The following is a 22,647-nucleotide window of genomic DNA, read 5'->3' as shown; positions in this document are numbered from 1 at the left end:
CCTTTACAACTTCATTGCGATCAATTCCCGAATTCTTGGACGAACTTCAACTGTACTGATTATGCAGTCTTTTTGAGCTGAACCCATTCACCTACATTTTCGCTGTATCTCTTTAAACATTTCCTATCCGTGCACATCCCCAAGTGGATTTTAAACATCGAAATTGTTGCTACGCCTCTCGCTTCCTCTGGCAGGTATTTCGACATCGTCACCACCATTGCGATGAACACTTGTCCATACGTCCCCTTTGATATTCCCCTCTCACCTGAAGTACATCCACACCAGTTTTAGGAGCCGTGTCAGCGGGAAATGCACTTTGACCTTTCACCCTATATATTCACGTCACGATTTAATAAACCTCTATAATGTCAATACCAGCCTACGTGCGTTAAAGGAAAGCAATCCAAGAATATCCCAGTGGTTCATTATAATTCAAGACGTCCATTCCATGTGGTAAACTACTACCATGCCCACATCAACCATTTCGGTGACATCTTCAAAACATCCGAATGTAAATTCGGGATCAGTGACTTCTGACGCACTAAACCACTTTACTGTTCCGAAGCATTACTTGCCTTTCCATGTGCGTATAGATCCTGTTTCGCAGAATTAGCGGCAGTAACTTTCCCACCACTAATGTTGGGCTCGCCAGGCTGTAATTCCGTAGCTTATCCTTAAAGTTTCGCTTAAATAAAGAGGCAACATCAGCCAACTTTTAGGCTTCCAAACCACATCTAGAAACGTAGCGACATAGAAAAGCTACAGCACAGTACAGGCACTTCGGCCCACAAAACTGCTGAACATGTGCTGAACACCTTAGAATTGCATAGGCCTACCCATTAGCCTCTGTTTTTCTAAGCTCAATGTACCTGTCCAGGAGTATCTTTAAAACCCTATCATTTCCGCTTGCATCACCGCAGCCGGCAGGCCATTCCACACACTCACCACTCTCTGTGTAAAAAAATCTACCCCTGACATCTCCTTTGTACCTACTTCCAAGCCCCTTAAATTTGTGCCCTCTCGTTCTAGCCATTTTAGCCCTGGGAAAAAGCCTCTGATATCCACATGATCAATGCCTCTCGTTATCTTGTACAGCTTCTCATTACCTTGCACACCTGTGATTAACAAACGCACAAAAGTCTCTGCAAAAGATCTAGCAAACTGCACCCAAGCTTGCTACACGTTTTGGGATACAGAGGGCAAGATCCAGGGATTTATTCATCGTTCTCCTCTTCAAAAACAGAAACATCGATTTTGCTTAATATCATTACCTTTCAGGGCATCAGTCTTCTCGTCCCTGAGCTTGCCCGCTTCCATAACTTTTCCTCTTTAAAGTAGAATAGAAGCATTCATTTAGGTCCTCCTTTGTCTCGACAATCCAACTAATTCCAAAGTGGACCTTTTCCCTCCCCAGCTGCTTTTTTGGTTCTTTATACATTTAAAGAATCTGTTATGATCAACTTAACTGTTAAGGATGTCTTATGTCCGTTTTCGCTACTAATTTCGTCATTAACTGGACTCCAGCAGTCCTCGTTGTCCGAACAGTTTTTGCTACATCCCAGACGGTTATTCCTTTCTATTCAGCAGACTTCAATTTCCCTCCATTAATTAGGGATCCTGAATCCTACCTACCTTGCCGTTCACTGCTATTTTGACCCTGAATTCTCTGTTTCCAATTTTCAAAAGCTTCCGACTTGCCAAACTTCACTATGCCTGCTAACAGCTTTTCCGAATTGAACTTCGAGAGTTCCGGTCTAATCCCATTAAACTTCTCTTTGCTCAAATTTAGGCCTTTAACTTGAGAACTAACTGTGCATCTTTCTCAAAACTCCTTTAAAATCTAATGGAATTATGGTGACTGGCTCCAAATCGCCCCCACCAGTCGCTTGTCAAGTCTCATTTCCCAAGAGGAAGTCGATTCTGATCCTGGAATAGAAGCAATGGATCCGTTTAACTAAATTCTTTATTTCTGTATTCTGCTGAAGATTGTTATTACTAACGGGCAGTGCAGCTGATTTTCTTTCTCTCTGTCTCATGCTGCCCTGGCCCAGCCAGTGTTTACAGCGTTATTGTAAGTGAAATAAATAAGTTTTTAACTCACCATACTCGTATCCTTGGAGTGTATGAAAGGAAAAAGTACAGATATGAATTTTACTATTGCAAATTCGAGGACATAATAATTGGAGAGAGTAAAGAAGATTTGCTCTGTAGCTAATTCGTGCACTAACTTGGTCCGTGCACCATGAAATATTCACAGAAAATTAACTCAAGAATCAGATGCAAACTATATTACCCTCCAGACAACTCTCAGATACTGCCACGTCAGAAACTGCGCGGTTTAGTTATTTGGACATAACCTGAAACCTGCTGCATCGATTACTGTAGAAACATATCGATTATATAAAGTCGAGGAGAGATGTTCCAGCCATGCAACCCTATGAAGCAGGTAATATCTCCAAATAATAGCCGAAATCCAGTAATTTACTTGGATGATTGTTGCAAATGTACATTAGTTTAATGCAAATGATTAACTGTTCCTTCAGGTAATTTTGATTAATGTTATTGTAACAACAAATAGAATTCACATCATGTATGTTTTTTCCACGTTCGCAGGACTTATGACACCTGTACCACAGTAATCTACGGTGAGGCGCAACAAAGCTCCGCGGAAACGGTTGTTTCTGTTGTTCGTCATGCTAATACATGATAGAAGACTTGCAATTGTTCGCTCCATTTGGTAACATCGATGTACTTATTTCCATTAGAGTTGTGTGCTCAAGGTTTAAATGCAGTGGTTGCCTTCAAGTTAATCTCATTCGGTGTTTTGTTAATTTGCATATAGATGGATTTAAGGTGCAAGCAACAAATCTCAGTGGTTTTCTCTTTGGAATTAGCGGACACATGATGGCGATTCTGTATATTATTCCGAAAGAGTTCTGCCACTTACCTATTGATAGAATAAGTTCACTGACTCGTCTTTTTATGTAAAAATCTGTTGCAAAGAGGACATGAACTTTTGGGTTCGAAAATCGTCCTTTAAAATCTGTGTTGCTTTGAGATATTTGGTTAGCTGCTGGTTGACAGATTCTAATTATGTGGTCCGACAGGAATTGAGAGATATCCCCATATCCCAGGTTAGCTCCACCTTCAAAATGCTGGAGGTACTCGAAAGGCCTGGCATAATCTTTTTCATTCTTTCTCAATCTTTTTATTATTATTATTAATAATGAGGACAAAATACAAATTATATATCCATAAAAACATTACAAACAAACAAATTCACAGATGAAAAAAGACATAAACAATAGTTACAGTATAAATGGCTTTACCAAGACATAAACCATATAGTATATGTATGAACATGGTAAGCCTAGATATTACATAATATATGATATAAAAAAACAGAAAAAAGAAAAAAACATATATATAATGCAAAATTAACTAATCTACTAATCTAATGACTAATAAAGAAGAAAAAAGAAGCAATAAAAAAAGAAGAAATAGAAACGTTGGGAGAAAAAAAGGGCTGTTTGTAGTATCTCACAAGAATAAATAAACATCAATGCCGTCACTTCCGGTCCTCTCAACACACATAAGCTAAAAGCTGGAAAGTGAAATGACCTTGGAACGGGGTCATATTACATCATATGAAAATATTGAATAAATGGTCTCCATATCTTTTCAAATTTAATAGAAGTATCAAAAACACCACTTCTAATTTTTTCTAAATTTAAACATAACATAGTTTGAGAGACCAATTAAATACAGTGGGAGGGATAATTTCCTTCCAATTCAATTCTTCTAGCCATCAGAGTTAGAAATGCAATCATTCGACGAGCGGAAGAAGATAAATGCAGTGAGTCCATCATTGGCAAACCAAAAATTGCGGTAATAGGATGAGGTTGTAAATTAATATTCAAAACTGCAGAAATAATATCAAAAATATCTTTCCAATATTTTTTCAAAAGCGAACATGACCAAAACATATGAGTTAGAGACGCGACTTCAGATTGACATCTATCACAAATAGGATTTATATAAGAGTAAAAATGAGCTAATTTATCCTTGGACATATGGGCCCTATGTACGACCTTAAATTGTATTAATGAATGTTTGGCACATATCGATGATGTATTAACTAATTGAAGAACTCTATCCCAATTCTCACTAGGAATAATAAGGTTAAGCTCTCTTTCCCAACCCTTTTTGGTCTTAGAAAGGGGCTCTGAACGTATCTTCATAATTATATTATAAAGTTTTGAAATAAGCCCTTTTTGAAAAGGGTCTAATTCAAACAAACTCTCCAAAATATTTGAAGGCACAAAATTTGGAAACGTAGAGAGTACAGTACTTAAAAAAATGTCTAATCTGTAAAAATCTAAAAAAATGAAATCTAGGCAAGTTATATTTGTTGGATAATTGCTCAAAAGGCATAAAACAATTGTCCAATATATATATATATATATTTCTCATATATATGGCAAAATAAAAATCCCAGGTTAGGTAAATTATATTTACAGAAGACAAAGAAGGAAGGCGGGTTAGCATTACCTAATTTCAGATTTTATTATTGGGCAGTTAATATTAGATATTTGTCATGCTGATTGAAAGATTGGGGTGGATCTTTTGGCCCTCATTGGATGAGTTTAGAAATTAAATCTGTATCAGGTTATGCTCTGGGTTCTATTTTAGGGATTTCTCTCCCTTTTGCTCTCTCTAAATTGCCGAAACGAATTGACAACCCGATAGTTAAACATACTTTACGTATATGGTTTCAATTTCGGAAATTTTCAGGTTGACTCAATTCGCTTTAAATAGTGCTATTGTATTTCATTGCTTTTTCCACCCTTCCATTATAGATCAAGCTTATTTGGCTTGGAAAACTAAGGGATTGCTAAGATTTTCTGATTTATTTTTGGACAATTGTTTTATGCCTTTTGGGCCTGGCATAATCTATTCTATCTGTCGCTTTCAATTCCATTGTGTTAAACTTCCTCTCTTTTTATGCCCCTGAAAATGACACAAAACTGTGGAGTTTATTCTTCTCTTCTCTGAGGAGTGAGGGAAGTCTCTGAAAATAGGATAACAACATTCATGGCTTATATACTTGATCTACACTGCATTATTCTGCTAATAGCTCTTCATGTCCCAAACCTATGTCGTTCATAATTTGCTATGTTCGTTGTTTTGACGATTATTAAGACCGAAGCATTTGTTTCCCTGTACTGCCTGATCTGTGAGACGGATAAAAATAAGACATTCACTTCCAGAATGTCTGCTTAATACTTATAAACACATCATGAGCATTATTTGCACTGTTGTATGACTTGGGCGATCTATCTCATGATTATTCTTTGCAATTTTTCTACAGAAGTGGTTGCCATTGCTTTCTCCGGGGCAGTATCTTTTTAAGTCGTTTGAACACAGCCATTGTCAATACTCTTCAGAGACTGTCTGCCTGGGGTCAGTGGTCGCTAAGCCAGGCCATCTGCTATGCACCAGTTGCTCATACGACCTTACCATGCCTGCTAGCCTGCTTCACGTGACATTGATCGCGGAGCTGAGCAGCTGCGACACATTACCTCAGGGTGACCTGTAGGCTAGCGGTGGGACGGGTCGACTTATATCTCCTTAGGCAGAGACGTATCTTCACCTTGCCGCAGGCTGTGTACATTAAATGGTCTAAGCCACCTGCAAATATAGTTCCCCAGATTGACTTAAGTTTTACAGAATTTGTAGTGAACGACCCTCGGCACCAGCTGAATCCAATTGATTCACTTTTAATTATTCGCAACACGTAATAAGCAGTCTGTTCGATTCAATACCTCTCTCAATTTTCCTTCTGAATATCTTCAGTAAAGTGGAGTGATTAGTGGCTGCTGAAAAATAAGCTTTCCAAAATCTTTCCAAGCTCCTTACATCGGTTTGGTATTGAATTTTCAACAAATATACAGATAAGTGTCTTGGACTTCATTGACAATCCGACAAACCCGTTAATAACTGCCAGTACTTCTTTCATCATCACTTGCTTTCAAAAATCTCGGACACACCATCTTTAATAATGGAGCGAGCTTTGCGTGTTTTTAATATCGCGTGCAACTGAAGGGACGAGAGAAGTTCTTTATTTAAAATATATTGGCGAAATACACAACTCGAAACCAAGTGCTTTGCCGGCTAAAACCCGGACATTAATTTGACACAGGAAAAAATTGTCAACTTGTGATTGGTGTCAATGTGCCATTCTGTTTGAACTGATTTGCATAAATAAGGAACACGCAGTGCCAGCTCGTCACAGGATTCATAAGCGAGCTGAAAAGTTGAGACGCCACTTAACCGCCGCACCTTGTGTGATCTTCACTCAATTAATTACGATGTCTTGCTGGGTTCGTGTAGTCAGTACGCTGGTGTTCACTGCAATTTGTGAGTATTTTTTATGGATATTATATTGAATCTCGAATACTATTCAATGATATTCTTCTCGCACTTCTGGTATTACTCGAATATTAATCTCAGTACATTGTTTCTTCCCTCCGAATGTTTCCAGATATCAACGCGGAAGTTACAATGAATCAACCACCTTCGAAATCCACATCTCCGGGGCAGACCGTCCAAATACCCTGCACCATGTCTGGAACCTCTTTAGGAAGTAGCTATGTTTCCTGGTACCAGCAGATCCCCGGAAAAGTTCCTCGGTATCTGTTCTACTATTATTCGGGGAGCAGCATTAGCAGAGGCTCCGGAGTTCCGAACCGTTTCGGCGGCTCAATATCCGGCAACACGGCAACATTGACAATATCGAGCGTCCAGTCGGAGGATGCGGCAGACTATTACTGTGCTGTCTGGAAAGATGCTGTAATCTTCGGGAAAGGAACGAGGCTGGGAGTTGGCAGTAAGTAAAATATCAAATCAATGCGCTTGTCCTTTTGGTACTTACGTGAACAATAATTAAAACTGTGTCGTCTAAGGGTGGCTTCGAAACAAATGGTGGTTGTTTTCAAATATCCAGCCACAGGTAACTGTCCTTTGATAATTTAATTGACACGCGTGGCCAAACCGCGCTTAAGCCGGCCGTCCTGGTGTTTCTTTAGTTTGAGCTGGCTTTGTAGAAGCCGAAATGCTAATTGATAAACCAAGTGCAGAATTATTTCGATCGTTAGTATATAAGTATAATCCTAAATTCCCGAATTTTAATTGTATCAGTTGGTGAATGCACCTTTGCTGATGACACCATTTTGGGCTGAAGCCCGTCAGAACCCTAATCTATCTGCTAGCTACTGATCACTGGACCCTGGAATGTTCTTTAAAAATCACAAAGTTGCATAGACGAAGAAAGATAGATGATGAAGGTGATTGGTTCCAATGCAATAAGCTATAATCTTTCTGAAATTTTCCTCAGTATAAAGTTATCTCCGACACGCTGAAAATATGAATTTTTAAAAATCATTCGTCACCTTGGTCAAGTTGTTCGTGTGTCTCCTTACATTTTTCGAAGAAATAACAAAACATACCATATTTGCCATCAGAGACATGGATAATGATGGACAAGACAGTTAATGCAAATTCTTGAGGTGCCCAAATAAAGAGAATATCAGAAACAACGGATCAATTAGTCCTTCAATTATAGAGAGAATCATTGAGATGTCACTGAGACGACTAACTGCTAGATTAATCCTTGTCCTGTTTTATATATATTTTTATTAGCAGTTTGAGCCGTTAAATGTTTATATTAAACCGCTAAGGTATTTTAAAACCAGCCTTCAGTGTTTTGTTGTTTAGAGTTAAATTTGAATCTGAATGGAATCTGAAACAAACTTGCACCATTTAAGACCAGAACGGGCTTCGAAGAGTGGCTCGCGGACATTAGAATGGAAATTCTCAATCTTTATTGCTTTTGGTATGCTGGCCTTTATAAATCAGAGCATTGAGTATAGGAGTTGGGATGTAATGTTAAAATTGTACAAGGCATTGGAGAGGCCAAATTTGGAGTATTGTGCACAGTTCTTGTCACCGAATTATAGGAAAGATGTCAACAAAATAGACAAAGTACAGAGCAGATTTACTAGAATGTTGCCTGAATTTCAGCACCTAAGTTACAGAGAAAGCCTGAACAAGTTAGGTCTTTATTCTTTGGAGTGTAGAAGGTTGAGGGAGGACTTGACAGAGGTATTTAAAATTATGAGGGGGACAGATAGAGTTGAAGTGGATAGGTTTTTTCTATTGAGAGTAGGGTAGATGCAATCAAAAGGACATGAGTTAAGAGTTAAGGGGCAAAAATTTAGGGGTAACAGAAGGGGGAACTTCTTTACTCAGAGTGGTAGCTGTGTGGAACGAGATTCCCGTAGAAGTGGTAAAACTCAGGTTCCATTTTGCCATTTAATAAAAAAATTGGATAAGTATATGGACAGGAAAGGAATGGAGGTTTATAGGGTGAGTGCAGGTAGGTGGGTCTAGGTGAGAATAAGTGTTCGGCAGGGACTAGAAACGCTGAGATGGCCTGTTTACGTGCTGAAATTGTTAAATGGTTATCAGCAAACGCCTTTTAGTATTTTATGTTTTAAACTGTATTATTTCTCTCTTACTTTGGAAAATCATTGTATTTCAGTCAGAGGGGTGAATCTATGAAACCATTGGAGAAAGAATTTAAACAAATGCACTACACTTAAGTTTAAAAAAGTATTTAAGAATTATTTAATGAACAAATATAAAATACATGATTTAAAATGAATGGGAGTAATATAAATATATGATATTTCGAACTGGATTTTGTGTAAAAACATTATGATTTTTTTTTTGATGTGATGAATGACGCCAAATATGTAGTTGTGTAAGTAAGAGGACTAGGCGTAATAAGCCCTTTTGGTCTGTCTTAAAGAATATCTATGTTTCTTGTTGTAGTTTTGTCCCATGAAATCATCGTTGTAAATTATGCTTTTTTTTTCTTTGTACTGACCGAAATAAATTAAATTCATTCATTCAATGCTGGTTAAAAACCCCAGCTGAAATCATATCATTCATTTTACGCCATTATACATATTGTGCCCCAGCATCACGAAAAACAAATATCACGAGAGATTTTAGGTGGTAATTTTTTCACGTCTAATTTAACAGATTGAAATGGTAAAACGAAAAACAAGTATTTGATCATTACGATGAAGGAATACTTGAAATACCAAATGCATTTTAAACAAGAGAAATGTTTTAACAGAAACAGTTACTCAACCTATACTTAACTGGCACCTTGTTTTAAACAGATCCTCGGACCCCCGCTGTCAGTGTCCTCCGGCCTTCAGACGAAGAAATTACGGGAAAGGGTACAGCGACACTGGTATGTTTGGTGAGCCGTTTTAATCCGGGAGCTGTGGGCATTGAGTGGACCGTGGACAGACGTACGAAAAGCGATGGCGTTGAGACGAGCCCTGTCCTTCAGGACACGGACAACACGTTCAGTGTGAGCAGTTACCTGACTCTGCCAGCCTCAGAATGGAGCTCACACGAGCGTTACTCCTGCGTGGTTAAACACGAGGCTTTAGCAAACCCATTTGTAGCAACGATCGAGAGATCCAGCTGTATCTAAAACTATATTTCAAACTTAATAAAGATGAAAATATTATTTTGTCCGTTTTTTCCTTCATTAAAATAGCTTTAAAAATTTCCTTTTGCAGTTCAGTGTTTGCGTTCAGATTCGTCACTTAAGTTTTGTCAGGTTTAAATGCCATTCTATTAACTGAGTATAATTCTTAATTCAAACTCCATTGTTAATTAGTCTTAGTTAAAGGCATTCCCAGATGTTCTTGAAATAATCGTAATCTGAAGATTGCATTATTGGTTCTTGCCAGACGGCTGATAAATTCGACCACAGCTACCCAATAACATTAAAGATCCAGTCTGATATGCAACATGTTTTCATGGATTTTCTTTCGAGTTCCGAATGAACCAGAAATATATTTTAAATCTCTCTAAAATGATATTGCCCTGATGTAAAAGAAAGTGCACAGTCATCTGTCATGAAGGAACACATTCAACCGAGGACGATTTATGAATATAGAAGTGGCGAAATTAGTGGGTCTGTGACGATCCTCATATTGTGTGAAGTGCAGCAGATTTTGCTTCCAGAATAAGTGCGAGTTTATGTGAATGAATACATACGGCCTGTTTTCTATGGCATTTAGATGAAAGGGAGGTAATGTTATTGAAACATCTAAAAATCTTTGTTAGCAGGCAAGTTAGCTTCCTTAGAAATTTTATCGATTCCCAAGTAGGTTGAGATCGAAAGATCTTTAAGAGATTCAAGGGAGTCGAGACATGACAGAAACCAAAGACGGGAGATCTGGTCAGCTTGCTCCAATTGTTATTCCTTCGTAAGTCCACAACTTGAACGTGCTGAAATAGTCATTTTACGTTAGATCTTTATTTTTAAAATCACAGATTTAAAATCATTCAAACCGAAGGGTCATTTTAATATTTTTAAAAATAATCGTGGTTACCAGGTTTTTCGTTTCGAATTCCAGTGAAATACATGAACTGTTCATGCTAACCAGAACCCAAATTGAAACTATTGCAGCCAGTTCTTTAAACCTTCCGAAACGTATAGATACTATTATAGACCACTACTGCACAGAAGCAGGCTCTTCAGCCCATCTAGCTGAACTATTACGCGGACTAGTCACCAGGGCGTTGTTCTCCATACACTCCCATCCATGTGCCTATGTATATTGCTGATGAATGTTGAAATAGAACCCACACCCAATCTTTTCGCTGTCAGTTCGTTGCATACTCCCACTACAGTCCGAGTAAAGACTTTCCCCTCATGCTTCATTTAATCATTTCATCTTTGATCCATCATCACTAGTTCTAATTTCACTCAATTTTAGTGGAAAACCCCAGTTTGCATTTATATTGTCTGTATATCTGATTATTTTATGTATCTCCATCAAATCATCAATCATTCTCCTTTGCTGCAGCTAATGGCGTCAAAACCTATTCAAACTCTCCCTATAATTCAGGTTAAGTGTCAGTAAAATCCTTGTAAATGTTCTCTGTACTCTTTCAATATTATTGATATCGTATTGTGATCTCTTCTGGAGAAGGTCTAACCTGTACCAAAGGACGGGTCTGAACTGGAAAGCGACCGATGTCCTGGTGGGCAGGTTTGCTACAGCTGTTGGGGAGTGTTTAAACTACAAACGTTTGTAGTTTAGCAGGGGTTTGGAATAAGAATGTAAGTGCAGAAATCAGGGTGGAAGGACAAGAGCATGATGCTCTGTGCTCTGAGTTGCTGAGGAAGGACAGAGAGGGGACAAAACATAAATGTAGACAACACAAAGTACACTGCAGATGCTGTGGTCAAATCAGCACGTACTGGAGGAACTCAGCAGGTCGGGCAGCATCCGTGGAAACGAGCAGTCAACGCTTCGGGCCGAGACCCTTCGTCCTGACAAAGGATCTCGGCTCGAAACGTCGACAGTGCTTCTCCTTATAGATGCTGCCAAGCCTGCTGAGTTCCACCAGCATTTTGTGTGTGTTGTGTTATGAAAGATGAACAGTTCTGATGGGAAGAAGAGTGCAGAGTTACCCATATCTTCCCCCGGGAGAATCACAAACCCTTACCTTTGCTATGCTGCTCATGAGAGAGAGATGGAAAAGAAACATGTAAGAACATCTGCTACAGATAAGACGGGGGAGAGAGTCTTGTTGGTTTACCGTATTTTGTCTTCTGCGAGGGTTATTTGTCTTATACCATCCTGTTCATTTACATTCCTCAGTGGACAGCCGGTGTGGGCTGGTTTGATGGACACAGCCATTCAAAATTGATCGATAGCTGAGACCCTGTGAGTAGGGATAAAAGTCAGGACTGGAGAGTCACCCTTCAGACACACCAGGATGAACACTAGTGGACACCGATTGACTGTTGGAACCCACGGGAAGGCGTGGGGCATCGGAGACCGAACAAAGAGATCGGTCAGTTAAACTCACAGTGTATTAGCAGGGCCTGTGGGGACTTGTGTGTGTGTCCACTCATGCCAGAGTGACGAGTCCACCACAGAAGAACGGTCTAGCTGAAGGACAGAGGGGTCATAACTGTATGGCCACAACGACACAACGGATCAAGAATGCAAAGGAAGGTTTGACTGCTGCAGCTGTTACTTCTTGCTCGCTCATTCTCTCTCTCCAACGATTACAACACAACAACCATATCTACCTCAACATGCATGAACTGAACTGAACTTTATATTCTTTAACAATTCATTTACCCCTAGAGATCGATAGAGCTTGTTTATTATTGCTTATTATTCCTACACTTTTAGGGTTATTATTGCTAACTTATGTTATCTATATATTTGCATTATTGATATTCCTTATCTTACTAATAAACACTTTAGAATATAATACCACCAGACTCCAACGGATTCTTCTTTCTCTGCTGGTCAGACACACAGTTACGGGGTACTTAACAGTTGCTTGAATTTCCAGTATCTACAGATTTCTTGGTGGTTGAAGAGGAGAAGCCATACTTGATCTAGTTCTGGGTATTGAAGTTGGTCAAGTGGCAGACCTCTTGCTGGGGGAGCCTTTTGGTGAGAGTGACCACAACTCCCTTAACTTCAGCAGAGTTGTGGAAAAGGAATCAGACAGACAAAATGAGAAAGTGCTGAACTGCAAAAGGGCTAACTATGAGGGGATGAGGCAGGAACTAGCAAGAGTAAATTGAAAACAGGCTTGCAAGGGTGAAAGCACAGAAGCAATGTGCAGGAAGTTTACGGACCACTTGTGCTGTGTTCAGGATAGGTTTGTCCCACTGATTTAAGGGGAAAATGTTAGGAAAAAGGAACCGTGGATGACGAAACACGTGAGGCAAATCGTCAAGAGGAAGAGAGAAGTATATGTTAGATATAAAAAGCAGGAGGCGCAGTGGGGTACTCATGAGACAATTTGGATAGCCAGGAAGGAGCTTAAGAAAGGAATCAGGAGAGCTCGAAGCGGGCATGAGAAGGCCTTGGCATGTAGGATTAATGAGAACCCCAAGGCGTTCTATGCGCATGTGAAGAACAGAAGGATGACAAAAATGAAGATGTGGCCACTAAAGGATAACGAAGGCAACATGTGGCCGGAGGCAGAGGAGGTTGGTGAGGTCCTAAATGAATACTTTGCTTCAGTATTCACAAGTGAAAACGACTTTGATCGGAGTGAGGTCGCAATAGAACAAGCCTCTGTGCTGGGCAATGTGGAAATTAAGGATGAAGAAGTGTTGAATCTACTGAAAAACATCAAGATTGATAAGTTCCCAGGGCCGGAAGTGATATACACCAGGTTACTGTGGGAAGTTAGGGAAGAGGTCGCTGGAGCAGTAGCTATGATCTTTGAATACTCTTTGGCTGCAGGGGAGGTCCCGAAGGATTGGAGAACGGCAAATGTAGTTCCCTTGTTTAAAAAAGGTAATAGGGAGAATCCTGGGAACTATAGACCAGTGAGTCTTACGTCGTTGGTCTGCAAACTATTGGAAAGGATTCTGACGGACAGGATCTACGAGCATTTGGAGAAGTGCAGTCTACTCAAGGATAGTCAAGATGGCTTCGTGAAGGGAAGGTCGTGCCTCACGACCCTAATTGAGTTTTTTGAAGAGGTAACAAAAGACATTGATGAGGGTAGGGCGGTAGATGTGGTCTACATGGATTTAGCAAGGCATTTGACAAGGTCCCCCACGAGAGATTCTTCCAGAAAGTCATGAGGCATGGGTTCAGAGGAACCTTGGCTACTTGGATGAAGAAAGAGCTTACAGGAAGAAAGCAGAGGGTAGTAGTGAAAGGAAAGTATTCTGCCTGGAGGTCGGTGACTAGTGGACTGCCACAAGGATAAGTACTGAGATCCCTGCTCTTGTGATTTTTATAATTGACCTGGATGAAGAGGAAGAAGGATTTATGAGTAAGTCTGCGGATGACACGAAGATTGGAGGAGTTGTGGATGGAGCTGTAGGTTGTCGAAGGCTACAAGAGGATATAGACAGTGTGCGGAGTTGGACAGAAAAGTTGCAGATGGAGTTCATTCTGGATAAGTGTGAGGTGATGTATTTTGGAAAGACAAACCAGAACGATGAGTAGAGGGTTAATGGTCGGTTACTTAAGAGTGTGGATGAACAGAGGGACCTTGGGGTACAAATCCATATATAGCTCAAGTTTGCTGCACAGGTTGATAGGATAGTTAAGAAGGCCTATGGGATGTTAGGCTTCATTCATAGGGGGGTTGAATTCAAGAGTAGAGAGGTCATGTTGCAACTCTACAAATCTCTGGTGAGACCACACTTAGAGGATTGTGTTCAGTTCTGGTTACCTCATTATAGGAAGGATGTGAAAGCTATGGAGCGCATGCAGAGGAGATTTACAAAGACGTTGCCTGGATTGGAAAACAAGTCGTATGAGGCAAGGTTAGCAGAGCTGGGACTTTGCTCCTTGGAGCGTGTAAGTTTGAGAGGGGACTTGATAGAGGTGTACAAGATTATGAGAGGCATAGATAGGGTGGATAGCCAGTACCTGCTTCCCAGGGTACGAATAGCAAACACGAGAGGGCATATGTACAAAGTTAAGGGAGTGACGTTTAGGGGAGATATCAGGAGTAATTTTTTATACAGAGGGTTGTGGGTGCCTGGAATGACTTGTCAGCGATGCTGGTAGAGGCTAAAACATTAGCAGTATTTAAGAGCCTCTTGGACAGGCACATGGATGAAAGAAAAATAGAGGTTTACGGGGTAGTGTGGGTTAGTACTTTTTAAAGGAATATAGGGATCGGCACAAAATCGAGGGCTGAAGAGCCTGTACTGTGCTGTAGTATTCTAGTGTTCTAATGATCCTATGGGCAGGTGACTAGCACTATATACAATGCACCAAATAAGGTTTCGCAAAAATCTTATACAACATCAAAGTTTCGTCCCAACTCTAGTACTCAATATTTACTTTGATGTACGAAGGCCAATATGCCAAAAGCTCTTTTTTTATGGAGCTACTTAACTACGACGCCACTATGAAGAAATTATGGATCTTCATTCCTTCTGCTCTACCGTACTCCTAAGTGCCCTACAGCTCATCGTGTAAGGCCAGCCTAGTTTGTCCTAACGTTATCTTGAATAATCACCATCTGACGTTTTCAGCCTGTTTTCCCAGCTGCTCCAGATCCCACTGCAAGGTTCAATGACCTTACTCGCCGTTCATTACCTCCCCGATCTTGCTGTTATCCACAAATTTGATGACCTAGATTACAACATTACGATACGGTTCGTTGATATAGATGACAAACAACAACGGATATAGCACCCATCCCTGAGACACTAGACACAGGCCTCCACTCAGAGAGGCAAACATCGACTACGACTCTCTGGCTTTTCCAGCGAAGCCAATATCTGATCCATATTACTACCCGATAGTGAATGACAAGCGTCGTAACCTTCATCAGAACCTCCCATATGAGGCCTATGGCATGGGCCTTGTTACAGTTCATGTAGGCAATATCCGCTGCCTTTCCTTCATCAAACCTTTTCATAACATAGTCGAAAATCTCTAAATAATTGGTTAGATATGACCCACCTTGCACACATCCATGTTGATTATTCATTATTAGACTCTGTTTTTCTCCAAATGCCTATAAACCTGATCCCTCAGAATCCAGTACAATAACCTGCCGACAACTACCGTTAGGCTTACCTATCTATAATTGCCAATCTTATTGTTGGAGAGCTATTTGAACAGAGGAACAAAATTGGCTACCGTCAGCTGAGGCTAAGGACATTTTAAAATGCTTGCTGGCTCCCCTGCACTTTCTGCACTGGCCTCCCACAAGGTCCGAGAACACTCCTTCAGCTCCTGGGGATATATCCACCCTACGTTGTCTCAAAACTCTAAGCACCTCCTCCTCTGTAATACTTTTAAGTCCATGAATACACTACTGTTTTGCGTCACACTGTGTCTGTCTCTCGAGTAAAGACAGATATAAAAAATCCATTTGTGATCTCCCTAATCCCTTTCAACTTCATGGCCACTCTGATCGGAAACTAGTCACTTCCTTTCCTTTTACTCGCAATATATATGTCGAAGTCGGGTTAGCGCAACGGTTAGCGCAACACTACAACAATAACCCGGGCTTCACTTTTGGCGTTGCGCTTGTTGTTCACGTGAACCGCGTGGGTTTGAACCGGGTGCTCCGGTTCCCTCCACAGTTCAAAAACGTTCCCGTTACTAGATTAATTGATCATCGTAAATTCTCACGGGATTGGGCTAGTTTTAAACAGGTAGGTTGCTTGACGGTGGGCTCGTTGGAGCGGAAGCTCCTGTTCCGTGCTGTATCTCTGAATAAATAAAAACCTGTGATTCACCAGCTTTCTATTGATGAGGTGAGCCATTCGTTTTCCATTCATCCGGACATTTACTTTGTTCTCTGTGGCCTCCCTATCCTCTATATGTCAACCACTTACACTTTCTAATGCAAGAGCATTGATCTAAAGCTGTCTTACTTGTTCAGCATTCCTTGCTTTGATTAATTATTTTTCGACGTCATGCAATTGGTATTTCTTTCTAAAGCGCGCATTTTCAAGCCTTGAGATTCTGAAATCTATCTGCATACTGGCCAGTTTTCATTGGAGAACCAAATACAGAGCTGCAAAAACCTGTAGCAGAACCGAAAGGACGTCGTCCAACATTACAATACATTGTGCCTTGTATCCTGGGCCAGATTCACGCCTCGAACTCATTGGAAGCCCCATTGTTTGTGGGGTGCAGAGAAAACATGAGTTGTATAAAGGGAAATATAAACAGCTCAAATATGGTTTATTTTAATTTATTATTTTAACTATTCGATTGTTTGCTGTTTCAGGAACAAATTTTAATTAAAAGGTTAGTTTAAGTCTTTAATATCATGCTCCAATTTTAATATATCTTACAAACGTGTGAATTACTTTAATGGCTGGGCATTCGGTAATGTATTAAAGATAACTGGCCGTCAGCTTCCTGAAAGCCGAAATGCCAGAACAACAGACCACGAGGAAAACAAATGTTATTTAATCCCTTCTCCTGAGAGATTTTGCGTATACGTATGGTGACATCATTGCGTGGTCTAGACTTGGCTACTTAAAAAGGCCATAAGACATAGGTCAAGGATTAGACCATCTGGCCCAATGTAGGGATGGAGATTTCATCAAAAACATGGAGGGATTTCATCAGGTAGACATAGATTAGTTGTAGATTCACCATTTGTGAAGAAATTGCGCAGTCTAGCCCTCTTTTCTCTAGATATTTAAAAAAAATGTTGGATAGGTGTATCGACAGGAAAGGAATGGAGGTTTATAGGCTGAGTGCAGGTACGTGGGACGCGGTGAGAGCAAGCTTTCGGCACGGACAAGAAAGACTGAGATGACCTGTTTACGTGCTGAAATTGTTATGTTGTTGTATAGCTGCTAGCAAACGCCTTTTAGTATTTTATGTTTTCAACTGTTGGTATTATTTCTCTCTTACTTTGGAGTGTCAATATGTGCAAACATGGCAGACAGATTTTTCTGCCAAATTTGATACTGAAATTTGGCAATTTAAAATCATGCACTGGGGTCACCATGTGGAAATTAATTTCCAAGAGGACCACCTTATCGTTGGGTTTGAAGACATGCGTGGCTGATTGACCCAGAGTGCTATGTTGGCGAGTGTCATGCCCTTGCACGTTGGTTTTTCATAGTGTCAACTATGCCGAGCAGGTCAAAGGGTAGAGGCCAGACTAAGAGTTCTCCTTTCGCCATCCAGGTTCGGGGGTTCATCTCAGGGATAGCAACCCTGGCAGGTCAAAGTTTGTTACGGAAATAGCAATGAAACATCCCTCTATGTCTGTGTGCGACTCTTTCTATAGACATAGATTGAACATCTTTATTACTGCCCTGAACGACAGCGGCATAACAGGCAGTAAATCAGTTAAATTAATCTATCATTAAAGATGTCAATACACTAAAAACGGAACCACAGAACAGCGAGCTTTTCAACTTTGCACGAGAAATTACTTAAAATATGAAAGTAAACCACTTTGAGCGGTAGTTCTGAACCATATCAGTTGAACACAGTTGTATTCCCTCTCTTTACCAACTAGGTCGTGAATATTGTAAGAAAGTGGTTTCGTCAGTGGTGAGTGTAAGGAGAAAGATCCGCTACACTCCACAAACCGGACTTGAATTATTTTCTTTAAGTGGAAAAATAATATTTCAGAAACAAACCGAGTAAGTTTCAACATGTATGTTAAACTGTCCAAAAGTGATTTACTATACAGGCCGGCTGTAATCTTATATTGCGCAAAGCGAACTCTGTATTCTGATGGCTAAGATGAATTAATTACACTATTCAAGGGGTTCCCAGTCTCGGGTCTACACATCCCTCTGATAATAGTAAGGGTCCATGACATAACCAAGGTTGAAAACCCCCGATTTTAAGCAAAACATGTATTAGTCTTCTGCCTCTTGTGTCGATGACTGAGGATTTGAATGATGTGAAGGTGTCTAAGGCAGAAGTAGAAACGGTGGAAGCTTGTCCCAATGGAAGCTACAATTAGCAGTCAGGTATAACCTCAGATTTTTATTCAACCTGAATCCAATGGACAACTACCACAAAGTATCCAAAGGTTGTCTAAAATAAGAGAAAGTCAACATGATTTGAGCAGAACATGTATATTTCGAAACCAAAGGATAAGAACAAATGTCAAAAATCATTGTATTTCAGTCAAAGGGGTGAATCTATGGAACAGTCGCAGATAGAATTTAAAAACATGCACTACACTTAAAAAGTTTGTTAAAACTTTAAAAATTATTTAATGAACAAATATAAAAAACAAGATTTTAAATGAATGGGAGTAACATAAACATATTTGATATTTGGAATTGGATTTTGTGTAAAAAGATTATGATTTTTATGATGTGATAATTGACGCCAAATATGTTGTTGCATATATAAGAGGGGTAGGCGTAATAAGCTGTAGCCTTTCGGTCTGTTTTAAAGAATATCTATTTTTTTTGGTGTCATTTTGTCCTATGAAATCATCGTTATGAAATCATCGTTGTAAATGATGCTTTTTGTTATGTTTGTTCTGACCGAAATAAATTAATTTCATTCATTCATTCAATGCTGGTTAAAGCCGCAGCCGAAATCATTCATTTTACGCCACTATGCATATTGTGTCCCAGTGTCACAAAAATCAAATATCATGGGAGATTTTAGGTGGTAATTTTTTCACGTCTAATTTAACAGATTGAAATGAGAAAACTGAAACTAATTATTTGTTCATTACGATGAAGGAGAACTTGAAATACCAAATGCATTTTAAACAAGAGAGATGTTTTAACAGAAGCAATTACTCAACCTATACTGAACTGGCACCTTCTTTTAAACAGATCCTCGGAACCCCGCTGTCACCCTCCTCCGGCCTTCAGCCGAACAAATTACAGGAAAGGGCACAGCGACACTGGTGTGCTTGGTGAGCCGTTTTAATCCGGGAGCTGTGGGCATTGAGTGGACCGTGGACAGACGTACGAAAAGCGATGGCGTTGAGACGAGCCCTGTCCTTCAGGACACGGACAACACGTTCAGTGTGAGCAGTTACCTGACTCTGCCAGCCTCAGAATGGAGCTCACACGAGCGTTACTCCTACGTGGTTAAACACGAGGCTCTAGCAAACCCGTTTGTAGCAACGATCGAGAGATCCAGCTGTATCTAAATCTATATTTCAAACTTAATAAAGATGAAAAGCGTATTTTATCCATTTTTTTCCTTCATTAAAATAGCTTTAAAACATTTTTCTTTTGCAGTTCAGTATTTGCGTTCATAAACGTCATTTAAATTTCGTCAGTTTTAAATGCCATTCTATTAAATCAGTATAATTCTTAATTGAAACTCCAATGTTAAATAGTCTCTGTTAAAGTCATTCCCAGATGTTCATCAAATAATCGTAATCTGAAGAGTGTATCAACACACACAATTATGCTGATGGAACACAGCAGGCCCAGCAGCATCTATAGGGAGAAGGGCTGTCGACGTTCCGGGCCGAGACCCTTCGTCAGGACTAACCGAAAGGAAAGATAGTAAGAGATTTGAAAGTAGTGGGGGGAGGGGGAAATGCGAAATGATAGGAGAAGACCGGAGGGGGTGGGATGAAGCTAAGAGCTGGAAAGGTGATTGGCGAAAGTGAATCAGAGCTGGAGAAGGGAAAGGATCATGGGACGGGAGGCCTCAGGAGAAATAAAGGCGGGGAGCACCAGAGGGAGATGGGGAACAGGCAAACAACTAACTATGTCAGGGATGGGGTAAGAAGGGGAGGAGGGGCACTAACGGAAGTTAGAGAAGTCAATGTTCATGCCATCAGTTTGGAGGCTACCCAGCCGGTATATAAGGTGTTGTTCCTCCAACATGAATTTGGATTAATTTTGACAATAGAGGAGGCCATGGATAGACAAATCAGAATGGGAATGCGACGTGGAATTAAAATATGTGGCCACTGGGAGATCCTGCTTTTTCTGGCGGACCGACCATAAGTTTTCAGCGAAACGGTCTCTCAGTCTGCGTCGGGTCTCACCAATATGTAAAAGGCCACACCTGAAGATTGCATTCTTGGTTCTTGCCAAATTGCTGATAATTTCGACCACTGCTACCCAATAACATTAACGATCCAGTCTGATATGCAACATGTTTTCATGATTTTTCTTTCGAGTTCCGAATGAATTTAAATCTCTCTTTAATGATATTGCCCTGATTAAAAGAAAGAGCTGTGAAAGCGCACACACGTGTCCACACAGACACACAGTCATCTGTCATGAAGGAACACATTCAACCCAGGACGATTCATAAATATAGAAGTGGCGAATTTGGTGGGTCTGGGACGATCCTTATATTACATGAAATGCAGCAGATTTTGCGTCCAGAATAAGTGCGAGTTTATGTGAACGAATTTATACGGCCTATTCTCTATGGTATTTTGATGAAACGGAGGTAATGTAATTGAAACATCTAAAAATCTTTGTCAGCAAGCAAGTTAAATTCCGAGCCGAGTCCCGCTTGTTTCCTGTGGAAGCTGAAAGTTGTAGTGTTCGGATAATAGGTTTGGGTATTGAGGACTGGAAAAAAAACAGATAACATTCTTCTCTCGATGCACATTTAATCCTTCATTTCCTTAGAAATTTTATCGATGCCCAAGTAGGTTGAGATCGGAAGATCTTTAAGAGATTCAAGGGAGTCGAGACATGACAGAAACCGGAGACCGGAGATCTGGTCAGCCTGCCCCTATTGTTATTCCTTCGTATGTACACAACTTGAACTTGCTGAAATAGTCATTTTACATTAGATCTTTATTTTAAAAATCACTGTTTTAAAATCCTTCAAACCGAAGGGACATTTTAATATTTTAAAAAATAACCCTGGTTACCAGGTTTTTCGCTTCGAATTTCAGTGAAATACATGAACTGTTCATGCCCACCGCAACCCAAATTGAAACTATTACAGCCATTACATTAAAGCTTCCGAAACGTATAGATACTGTTATAGATCACTACTGCACAGAAGCAGCCTCTTCAGCCCATCTAGCTGAACTATTACGCGGACTAGTCACCAGGGCGTTGTTCTCCATATACTCCCATCCATGTGCCTATCTATATCGCTCATGAAAGTTGAAATAGAACCCGCACCCAGTCCTTCCGACTCCATCTCGTTCCATGACCACAGTCCGAGTAAACACATTCCCCTCATTCTTCATTTAATCATTTCATCTTTAATCCATGATCTCTAGTTCTAATTTCACGCAAATTTAGTGGAAAAGCCCAGCTTGCATTTACATTGTCTGGGCATCTCATAATTTTGTTTATCTCCATCAAATCACCAATCATTCTCCTTTGCTGCAGGTCACGGTGTCAAAACCTATTCAAGCTCTCCCTATAATTCAGGTTAAGTGCCAGTAACGTCCTTGTAAATTTTCTCTGCACTCTTTTAATATTATTGACATCGTATTGTGATCTCTTCTGGGGAATGTCTGACCTGTACAAAAGGACGGGCCTGAACTGGAAAGCGACCGATATCCTGACGGGCAGGTTTGCTGCAGCTGTTGGGGAGTGTTTAAACTTGCCTGGCATTGGGGTGGGAATCAGAATGTAAGTGCAGAGATCAGGGCAGGAGGACAAGGGCGTGATGCTCTGTGTTCTGAGTTGGTGATGGACAGGCAGGGGACAAAACATAAATGTAGACAACACAAAGTACACAGCAGATTCTGTGGTCAAATCAACGCGTACAACAAGCTGGAGGGACTCAGCAGGTCGGGAAGCACCCGTGGAAACGAGCAGTCAACGTTTCGGGCCGAGACCTTTCGTCCTGTCGAAGGATCTCGGTTCGAAACGTCGACAGTGCTTCTCCATCGAGAAGCTGCCTGGCCTGCTGTGCTCCACCAGCAGTTTGAGTATGTTGCTTGAATTTCCAACATCTGCAGATTTCCTGGTGTTTGAAGAGGATAAACCATATTTGATCTAGTTATGTGTATTGTACCTGGTCAAGTGGCAGACCACTTGGTGGGGGAGAATTTTGGTGAGAGTGACCACAACTCACTTAACTTCAGCATAGATATGGAAAAGGATAAAAGCAGACAAAATGGGAAAGTACTGAA

At 40.4% G+C, this 22,647-nt stretch overlaps 1 protein-coding gene and 1 pseudogene across 1 annotated transcript; both read left to right on the top strand.

The window, feature by feature from the left end:
* The first annotated feature begins 6,304 nt into the window (after nucleotides 1–6,304).
* On the top strand, nucleotides 6,305–9,621 carry LOC132401217 (immunoglobulin lambda-1 light chain-like). Its single transcript, XM_059983205.1, has 3 exons — nucleotides 6,305–6,420; nucleotides 6,545–6,889; nucleotides 9,252–9,621. Exons 1-3 carry the CDS (start codon nucleotides 6,372–6,374, stop codon nucleotides 9,572–9,574), a joined length of 717 nt encoding a protein of 238 aa, XP_059839188.1. The 5' UTR covers nucleotides 6,305–6,371; the 3' UTR covers nucleotides 9,575–9,621.
* A 3,214-nt stretch (nucleotides 9,622–12,835) lies between these two features.
* LOC132401373 (Ig heavy chain C region-like) overlaps nucleotides 12,836–22,647 on the top strand; it is a 29,393-nt pseudogene continuing 19,581 nt past the window's right edge.

The sequence above is a fragment of the Hypanus sabinus genome, chromosome 10, assembly GCF_030144855.1.
Source record: "Hypanus sabinus isolate sHypSab1 chromosome 10, sHypSab1.hap1, whole genome shotgun sequence".
Taxonomy (NCBI): domain Eukaryota; kingdom Metazoa; phylum Chordata; class Chondrichthyes; order Myliobatiformes; family Dasyatidae; genus Hypanus; species Hypanus sabinus.
The sequence above is the reverse complement of the archived record's forward strand: the minus strand, read 5'-3'. Positions and strand labels throughout refer to the sequence as shown.